This window comes from Bison bison, unplaced genomic scaffold (genome assembly GCF_000754665.1).
Source record: "Bison bison bison isolate TAMUID 2011002044 unplaced genomic scaffold, Bison_UMD1.0 scf7180017864469, whole genome shotgun sequence".
NCBI lineage: Eukaryota > Metazoa > Chordata > Mammalia > Artiodactyla > Bovidae > Bison > Bison bison.
Window position 1 is genome coordinate 3,683,884 of NW_011495030.1, and position 10,614 is coordinate 3,694,497.

Here is a 10,614-nt window from a genome sequence, read left to right on the forward strand (position 1 = left end):
TTTCTCCACACTAGTCACTGACTTTAACCTAAATTAGTGTTTGTAAAACGTGAATTGTCCTACATCAGACTTACATGAAATAATTCCATCCATTTATGGAGGAGGATGTAGAGGAGGTAGAAGCTAGGTACACTTTCATGTGCCTAGAAGTCAGTAAAGACTGAAATAATGTCCCATGTTGAGTTAGTTATTTTGAAATACGATAATTATCATTGAGGTAAAATAATTCTATTAACTAGAAGATCACAAGATGTACCCATCGTATTTTTGGGGGAAGATAGTTTTTTTCTGTGGGGCAAATAGGTAAAATTATATGGTAATTACATTTAGGTTCTAAGGAAAAGAATCTGCAGAGAAATCTATGCAATATATAATTTGTCCAGATTAGTTTTCATTTGGGGAAAGAAGTTCTGAAATATCCCCAAAGCAGTTTACCTGTCAATTCGGAGTCCTCCAAAAATAGAACTAACTATTGGGAAACCGTGGAATGTGGGGTGGAAAAGAAAAGCTCCCTCAGTTTTTTGGAGGGAATAACTTTAAAAATACTTAAATAGCTAAGTTTACTTGGTGCGGTTAAGATTTAAACTTGTTGATTTTAACATTGCTGTTACATCTGAAATAAACTTATGTGATGTTCTGGTAGAAATCTGTGATGTCTGGTAAATGTCAAAGAAATGTAAATGCATTGTGTTGAATTCTGAGATCAGCAGCTATATGTAGTCATTGCCTACTGTTCCCCATACTGTTTTATGTACTTTTACGTTTCTTTAAGATCTAACTTTAATTAAAACAGGCCAAATGTAAAAAAAAAAAAAAAAAATACATTAGAGAGGATTAATGACCCAATTAAACATCACAGGAAAAAACGACAAATAAATTTTAAAACATAGCAATACAAATTACTCCAAATGAAACACAGAGAAAAAAGGCTAAAATAAATTAATAGAGTAGCAGTGGGCTATGGGACAACTTTGTGTGTGTTTGCTAAGTCACTTCAGTTGTGTCGGACTCTGTCCCTATGGGCTGCAGCCTGCTAGGCTCTTCAGTCCATGGGATTCTCCAGGCAAGAATACTGGAGTGGGTTGCCATGCCCCCCTCCAGGGCATCTTCCCGACCCAGGGATCAAACGTGTGTCTCTTACGTCCTCCTGCATTGGCAGCCAGGTTCTTCACCACTAGCGCCACCTGGGAAGTCCTCATATTATGTGAGTTTAGAATCCCTGGGGGGAGAAGGGACAGAAAAGTACTTATAGAAATAAAGATTAAGATTTTTCCAAATGTTTAAATAAGACTGTGAACTAGTTACCTGCTTACATTTAAACATGTAGATTACCATGACAGCAACAGCTACAAATGTAGACCATTGTAGAAGGGGATTCAAATTCATATACCATGAATGGTTTTCTTTCTTGGGTGGGACTATATGATATATTTCTGGATGTTCATCAACTCTAAATCTCACCCCCAAAAATGTCAGTAATGCCTCCCAATCACTGCACACAAAACACAAAAATCCCTCCCTACAATGTGGTGTCACTTCTCTGAGAGCCACTGAGCTACAACAGATCAGGGCCAGCAAACTATGGGCTCCATTTGTATGGTCTGTGAGCAAAAAATAGTTTCACATTTTTTAAAGATTGTTAAGAGGAAGAGGAGAGAGGAGAAGAAGAGAAAAAGGAAGAGGAGGACAAGTAAAAATAGTAGGAGAAAGAGATGGAAGAGATGAAATAAAAGGAAAGAGACAGATTATAAGTGGCCCACAGAGCAAAAAATAAGATTTCGCTGATCCTTGGTCTAGACTTCAAAGGGAAAAGGGTATCACATGGTCCATTTTCACAGGGTGTTTATAACCTAATGGGGAATTTATACATTAGGATTCAGTCTAAGAAGCAGAACCATGACAAGTAATATGCAATATGGGATTTATTACAAGGATTAGACGATGTGTAACTGTAGGACCTGGTGAAGAATCCACAGGAGACTGATGCCTTTGTGCCTAGTGGGGGCCAAAGGTCACTGCAGATAGACAATGCATCTATCTCCAGTGAAGCTACACATGATGCTGGGGAAAGCAAGGACAGATGGAAACCCACCAGAGCCAAATGGAACCCATTAAAACAAACTAGAGTCCATGTCTTTCTCCCCACCTTCAATATCATTGATAAGCATGACCTGAAGAAGCTGATGCCCTCTGCCACTGAGCTGCACACATGTGCCATCCTCTACATGTTCTTACAACACTGTGGGTTTACCTTGCATTGGCTCCATCACACAATCCTATAGTTGCCTGCTTCCTTGTCTGTGTCCTCTGCTGGACTCTGAGCCCTGGTGGTAGGGACTCCATCTATCATCTTCATCATTGTATTATCCTTTGCTTCTAGCACAGTACTTAACAGAGTAATTGCTCAAGGAATACTTTCTAGACGAATGAATGAAAGATAAACCAACATATCAAGTGAAAATCAAGCTGAGCAGAAATGAAGCAGGTGGTTCATTCAAAGAAAGGATGCTCCTTTATTCTACAAGTGCGAATTCTAATTTTAGAGGTGTTGTGGTGACTTCATGTTATTTTGCGAGGCTTTGGTGACAGGCAAAAGCAATTCTATTTGAAAACAGGAAGAGTTCGCCCAAAGGGTGTGTACTTCACTACACCGGTTCTCGGGAAGTGATGGTGCACATCTTTGTCCCTCACACCAGAAGGCTAAGCTAAGTTAGCAGGAGATCTGCACTGGGAACTGTCTGGCAGGAAAGAAACGACATGCCCTATACATCAACCATATAGGGCAGGAACTAAAGAATGTCCGCCACGTGAAGACTGAGCAGGACATAAGAAAGAAGGTATCAGGGAAATGCCACCAATACTTAAGGACACATCACGGTTATTGTCATCACTAAATAACAGCTGATGTTTAGAGTATTTAACCTGCCAGACTAACCATTCACATGCATTATATCAGGTGATCTTTACAACGAGATCTATAATTGTCACCATTGTATAGATGGGGAAATTGAGAGGCTGTTTGTCCAAGACAGCAGAGCTAGTAAGAGACAGAAATGGAATGCAAACCAACACACTTTTCATCCAGAGACCCAATTCCTCACTACCGTCTATTCTTGGAAACTAGGTTAGTCCTGAGAAAACTGGAGTCTACGTTTTATTTTAACAAACAGAAGCTGTTCCCTATAGCTGGTATTTAAATGGTTTTAGAAAACATTGGAAATCTATTCCAGGATTAAAGTTTAAAAGCTATTGAACATAAAATATATACATATATTTGTATATACCATGTGATATGGTATGTAATATTATACTGATTAAGTGCTAAATGCAGTGAATTAGGAAATTCAGACAAAAAATACCCAACAACATTATATAAAACACCACCTGCTTACTTAACAGGTATTAACAAAGTGATCTATTAATTAAGGTATTAGAATACCCAAATCTAGTTTTACCTAAAATCTCTACTTGTTCTGGGTGAATAATACTTTTTGAACAACAATAATTTGAATAATATTTAGATCCATCTAAACAAATCAGAGCCCAAAATATGTAACACATTTTTACAAACATCAGTATTACAGATACAACAGAATCAAATTAATTTCATGAGCTACTAAGATGACTAAAACTTGGTCTCTATCTACATAGGGATTCCAGAGACTGGGAACACCAAAACTTCTACAAAGAACTGCAGAATGAGACAAAAGATAATAAAAGCCCAATTAACAACAGAAGAATGGAAATTGAATTTAGTAGGCATATCATTTTTAGTAAATATATTTCTTAAAGTGAATATTTTCCGTTTAGTCTAATTTCTTTCATAAGTCTGTTCAATTTAGACTTATCCTAAAATGAATTTTCTTCTAATGAGCACAGAATTTATGCAATTACCCTATCCCTGATCTCACTAAATGTCACCACTTTTCATTCTAAAATACAAAACAATATAAAACAATTTGTGGGATGGGGCCTGCAACATGTTGGGTCTTAGTTCCCAGACCAGGGATCAAACCCATGCCCCCTGCATTGGGAGCTCAGAGTCTTAACTGCGGGACTGCCAGGGAAGTCCCCAAAACATAAAATTTTGAAACATAAAATGTCTTTAGAACTTCAACTAAAATTTTAAAGGTGTAAAGAGCTTCATTCATGCCAAAATAAGACTAGATTTAAATTTTTAGATGAAGTATTTGATTGGTAATTTCATATTTCTATAAATACATGGGAAATAATTTCATTTTTAAAGTTGTAAGAAAATGTTATATTTACATTTAGGAAAAAAATTACATTTCCCAGACTCATGCTTACCCTAATAATACTTTCTCAACAGTTAGCTCTGCTCTTAAAGGTATCTCAACTAAGCTCTGCCCCTCGGCAAACAGTATTATCATCAATATTTGCTAATATTCAATAGTCCAAATAATCTTATCCCTGGAAATATCTCTAAATATTATAAAAACTTGCTTGTAACCACAAGTTCACAAATTTCAAATTCTTGGAGATAGTCCAGATTCTTCCACAAAAATGCAATTTAAAGAAAAGGAATTGATGAAACCTAAAAGAGACAGAAGAGACTATATCAAACAAATATAATGTGTAGCCCTTATTTGCATCGAAATTCAGACCAGCCAACTAATCAAAAATTGTTTTGAGAATAGAGGATATTTAAGTATAGCCTGGATAAATTGACACTATTAATAAATTATTTAGATGTGTGGTGATAATGACACTGTGGTAACAACAATGTAATTCTTATCTTTTAGAGAAATTTTCAAAAATATTTGTAGATGGAATGATAAGAGATCTGGGGTTTGATTCAAAATAATCCAGTGGGAGAGGACTGTCAGAGGGTAAATATGAAAGAAAACTGGCCTAACAAAGAGATATATAGAGGTTAATTATGTTAATCTCTTTATATGTTTGGAAGCTTCCATTATAGAAAAATTTTAATAAATGAAAAAATAAATACAGCTTGAAATATGGTACAATGTCTCTTATACAACAGATACCATGAATAACAATAATACAGTCACCTTAATTTTAAGAACTATTGGTCATAAGCATGGCTTTGAATATAGACATAGCTACTGGTAGCAAAATGACAGTATCTAAAGAAATAGAATTAATTTTAATCATGCTTAATTCAATCTCATTGTTCTCTTTGCCTGAACAGAAACTGCTTCACTGTTAGAATAAATCATAACTATCCCCAAATAGACTTAATTACTGATTTTAATAAGCATACCCCCATTCTAAGAACAAGCAAGAAAAGGAAGTTTATAACTAAGTACTTCTTTTATAAGCATTCATTTTAACATATGAACCTTAATTATGTTAAGACAGCTGAGCAGCAGGAAGCCGGTGTTACTTAACTTCAGACTGGGTCTTCAAATCGTTTTCCTTTTCCTACACCTAATTTTCTTGTGGGGTTTTTTTTTTTTTTTTTTTTTTTGAGGGGAGGCCAAATTTTGGTATTAATAGCTATCACTTATTTAAGTTCTTTACACCTAGTGGTGTATATGAATTTTAAACCCACTTAAATAATATCAGTGCTGATACGAAAACATGACCGTTAAGACTAACCTATTTTTGTAGAAATTACAAGGTAACATTAGCAATTACAGTAATTTTACCATTCAAACTGGAATCATATATTAACGTGGGAAGACATTTCTGAACATTCTTCCTAAATGCTGGGAGTTGCGGGGATGAGAACTAGAAGTTCTTCACACTTCCAGTAAAATGTGAAGCAGGGTGCAAATTATTAGAAAACGAAATTTGCTCTATCTCCCTCCCCCTGCTGCTGCTGCTAAGTCGCTTCAGTCGTGTCGGACTCTTTTCGACCCCATGGACTGCAGCCTACCAGGCTTCTCCGTCCATGGGATTCTCCAGGCGAGAACACCGGAGTGGGTTGCTATTTCCTTCTCCAATGCATCAAAGTGGAAAGTGAAAGTAAAGTCGCTCAGTTGTGTCTGACTCTTAGCGACCCCATGGACTGCAGCCTACCAGGCTCCTCCATCCATGGGATTTTCCGGGCAACAGTACTGGAGTGGGGTGCCATTGCCTTCTCCCTCTCCCTCCCCCAGCCTTTGTTAATTCTTGCTGTCGTTTGATTCTAATTACCGTAGCGTCCGCTGTACCTCTAGATATTCTACATACCGTTATTTCATCCAAGTCAAAATGAATGAGAAGGCAATGTCTGGTTTAGGCAGATGCCTGGTTTAGGACAAGAGAGAGAGTGAGAGGTTCCTGAATCATTAGCTACGTTCCCTTGAATAAGCAAGTACCGCACACCCACTGTACGCAGGAACCCCGCGAAACTCAAGTTACCACGGTGCCACGTCGCACCTATGTGGGGCGTGCAGGCCACCAGCAGGCCCCCAGGCTAGTAGCCTTCGACCACCTCGGGGTCCAGTCCGCCCAATCACAGACGCCCTCCTTCCTTCTCGGCGGGGGCCCCACCTGCACTCCTATTCCAGCCGGCTGGGGGTGACTGAGGGCTAGTCCTTCCTCAGCCCGGAGTCCCCACCCCTCATCGCCTCTCGCCAGGCCAGCCGCGCCCAACAACCTGGGCACATCGGGGTCCCTTCCGCGCTGTCAGGATCCAGGGCCCCCGCGGAGCGCGAGGTGAAGCGCAGGGTCAAGATTCCGAAGAGGAACCGGGGCTTGGCTGGGCAGCGCCGGGCGTACCTCCACCTCCAAGATGGGCGGGCGGCTGGGGAGGAGGCAGCGGCTCCGAGACTGCAGGCGGACGGATGGGGTCCCGTTATCTACATGGAGGGTGCCTGGGTTCCTGGAGATCACAAGGGGAAAGAGCGAAAATCCTGCTGAAGAGGAAAAACTCACTGTAAGGACTCTTGGCTGACTCCTCACTGACGACCTTGGGTTAAACTAAGTCCTCTAGTTTGGCGTGGGCCGGGCATGGCCAGTGCCGGGCCGCGCCTTATCTTCCCTCCGCTCCGCCCAGGCGCTTCCTAGCTTCCTAGGGAAATGCAGAGCCCGGGCGCCGGGCTTGGGATGGCACGGCGCGTGCCCCTGGGGGCATCCGGCTCTTGAGGAAAGAAAGGCGCCTCCTGAGGCAAGGGGCCAGAGTCCAGGAGCCTGGATGTAGGCTCTAGGACCCGGGTCGCGTCAGCCTCTGAGGCCTACTCGAGGCCCAGATATTATAAGGTGACAGACGCCCATGCGGTTAGTAGTTGAGAAACCCGACAGAGCCCCGTACCACCGCCTAAGGTCCTCGGGCGAGTTTCTTAATTTCTCTAAATCCCAATTCCTTCTTTATATGACGGAAATTTCATTGTGTCGTCTTCATTGGGTGCTAGGAAGGTTAAAGGGAAATCCATTGCTCCGCAGACGAAGAGCAGGAGATCAGGATTAGCTACTATTGCTAATAATATTAGTGTTATTATTAGTGGGCTGGACCCAAGGGCTTGCCTGGTGGCTCAGTCAGTAAAGAATCTGCCTATAATGCAGGAGACTCGGGTTCGATCCCTGGGTCAGGAAGATCCCCTGGAGAAAGAAATGGCAACCCACTCCAGACAGAGGAGCCTGGCGGGCTACAGTCCATAGGGTCGCAGAGTCCGACACGACTTAGCGATTACACCACCACCCCGGGGAAAGTGACTTTTCCTTGTTTTTTCTTCTGCCCTCGCCCTGGTCTCTCTGTGACTCCCAACTCCTTCTCACTGAGCTCCAGCCCTGGGGCTCCACTACCCCGGCAGCTCTGGACGCTTCCAGTCAGTCCTGTCTCAGAAGGGCAGCCTTGGGCCAAGGTCAGCCGCAGGCTGAACAGAAGCCCAGGCCCGGGAAGAGCCCTGATGCCCCTACAGAGACCCTGGAGCCGGACCTGGAACCAGAGGTGCGGCCTCGCGCTCAGCGCGTTCCAGAACCCGGCCTGGTCTGCTCACCGCGCAGAGCATGGCGCACCCTCCGCATGTTCCCGCCGCAGGCCGCCCCAGCCCAGGAACTGCGCCGCCATGAGGCCGGCCTGGGTGCGCCAGGCCGCCCAGCTCCGAGGGCTCGGGGTTGTGGGTGGGCCCTCTCTAGCAGCCTCACAGGCGCCGGTCCGGTCGGCGAGCCCAAGAAGGCCGGATCCCTCCGCGCGATCGCGGCTCTTCCTGCAGGTGACCCAAGCACCACGTTCGATAGGAGAAGAACGTTTAACTTACTCTTCCACAGAATCGAAGATTCGTCGTAGTAATTAGGCAATGAGGGGCCGGCTTGGGCCGGGCTCCGGGCTCCGCTGTTCTGGGCTGGGGCCGCGGGAAGGACGTAAGCTCTCATCTCCTGCGGGGCGCGCGGGAGAGACTCCGGTCGGCTTCTTCCGCGGCTGTGCCCCGCGCTCGGACGTTTGTTGCTCGTACAAATGAACGAATGTAGGCCTGGAGAGTTTTCGCACAAGGGGCAGAGGGAAATTGGAATGTGAACGGGTGAGTAGTTAGCATGAAATAGGTTTCCTTTATATTCTCGCTTGTTTCCAAGCACTTAGGTGACCCCGGACCCGCAAAATTTGCGAAAAGGATCTTAAAGCTGAGGTGATGAGGGCGAGGCAAACTGAGTTCAGGATTTGGCAAAGTCTACGGAGGGAGAAGGGGGAGTAGGGGTTTGGAGGATCGCCTGAAGGCCAAAAACAGGAGCAGACACAGTCAACTGGTGGTGTCTGCCTTGCGGGCGGAGGCTGCAGGTGTTGAGGGGAGGGCGAAATCGGAAGCAGAAACGCGTTTGGCGGCTATCAAGGTTGAGCGTGGGAACTTTCCAGAACACCCTCGGAACAAACTGTTGCAAACCGGGAGGAAGTGGAGACCTTAGGTACAGTGATGGGACGGAAATGAGAAGCTGGGGTAAAAACGGTCAATTACACGGCTCTAAAAACGTCTCTCTGTGTGTTCTCTTCCTCCTGGAAAGAGAAATTCATACTTGGGGCAGGGTAGTAGACGAGGGGGAACCAGCTTACATTCACGGAGGAAATTCTTCCAAACCCGCAAGGAACACGATTCTTTTGAAACCTGAGCCCTGCGCAGGACCTCAAGAGCTGCAGGGTCTCTAGAAATTCGCTTTTTCTGGCGGGAGTATTTCTTGATGGAATCTTCGTTTTGTTTGCCTCCCTCCCTGAAACCGAACACAGTGAAACCTTCCTGGTAGCAAAGTCCTTTCAGATTTTTTTTTTTTTTAACTTCTTTCTATTCTAAAGAAAGGGAATAGATGTTTGTAGAAGAGTTAGAAGTTTGTACAGAGAGTTTTCAAAACTGCAAATATCCAGGATCCGAATGCTTCGTTTGATATTTACCTTTTCTCTGGGCTCTAGTTTTTAAATTTCTATTTTTAAATTGCCTTTTATTTTTCCTGAATAAACTTTGACCACTATATTTAAGATTCACCTCATATCATCCTTCAGTTTATTTGGGAGAAAAATCAATGCTTTAGAAAGATGGAAAATAAATGGAGAATATATAATTAGATGACTTCCAATTATTTTTTATTTATAGATTTCATAAGTACTAAATTCCACATTTTAAAAGCCAGGATTTTTTCAACTTCAAATATTCGCAAGTTTTACAAACCATTTTGAAAATAGATTTGTTTCTTATGTCCATAATGAATATGGATTATAAAACTAAATTGTTTCATTGAGAGGAAAGAACTAAGTTTTTTAAAAAGTTCTAAATTCCACTTGGAAGGCGAAATAACATAAAATAAACTATCGTGTAGTGATTCAGCACTTTATTTAGTCTGTACAGTTAGGTTTAATTTTAACACTGTTCCACGGAAGATGGCACATCAGACACACTGATAGGAAATAAATCCTCTGAAATTAAAATTCTACTCATTACACATCAATTTCAGGAAGACATAAAGGGCACAAGCATTCTGCACTGGACTTGGGAATAATACTTGCAGTTCCTAGGGAGTGAAGACGGGGGAAACATGTAGTGCATTGGACGATTTACTTTCTGCTTTTAACACCAGAACAAAACGCCCCACTCACGTTCATAGTTCCTCTGGAAATGTGCAAATCGGAAAAGCCTTGGAAATCAGGACTGGAGGCTGCAAAAGAAATGGCGAGGTGACGCTGACGCCATGCGAACCGAAATTTGTGGTTGCCCGGCTGCAGGATTCTGATACACACAAGCCTACTCCCGGCTGTGCAAAGTGAAGTGCGCCATGGCGAGGACAGGACGACCTCGGATGGCTCCGCCCTCCGGGTTGGCTCCCAGTCCGCCTCACTGAGTCAGCTCCGGGACAGGTGTGGGTGCTATTCGAAAGGCCGGCGAGGTCCCCTCTCCGCCCGAAAGGGCGACCAGCGACGTCAGCCTAGAGCCCTCTGCTCCGGACTGACACCCCAGCAGCGCCGCGGTGGCGGACAGGTGACGGCCCAGCAGAGCGCCCTTGCTGGGAGCGCAGCCGCTGGTACAATCCTGATGCTGCTGCTTCAAAATTGTCCGGGCAGCGGATGCAGCGGCGGCGGCAGCGGATACGTGGAGCAAGGGGGCAGCGGCCTGAGGATGCAACAGGCACGACGAACGCTGCAGCAGGTGGCAGTAACCCCACGGGGTCGAGGGCAGACTCTGCGCGGCGCCTGCACCCGCTCCCGAGACCCCTTGCATGATACTCTCG

General features: G+C 43.9%; 1 protein-coding gene across 1 annotated transcript in view; it reads right to left on the bottom strand.

The window, feature by feature from the left end:
- Positions 1-8,559: 8,559 nt before the first annotated feature.
- Positions 8,560-10,614, bottom strand: part of LOC105003517 (forkhead box protein D4-like) — a 3,353-nt gene continuing 1,298 nt past the window's right edge. Inside the window, 4 exon segments of the mRNA XM_010860731.1 lie at positions 8,560-8,835; positions 8,979-9,108; positions 10,225-10,443; positions 10,509-10,614. The exon segment at positions 10,509-10,614 is cut by the window's right edge and continues 32 nt beyond it. Coding sequence (XP_010859033.1) covers positions 8,560-8,835; positions 8,979-9,108; positions 10,225-10,443; positions 10,509-10,614 — 731 coding nt within the window.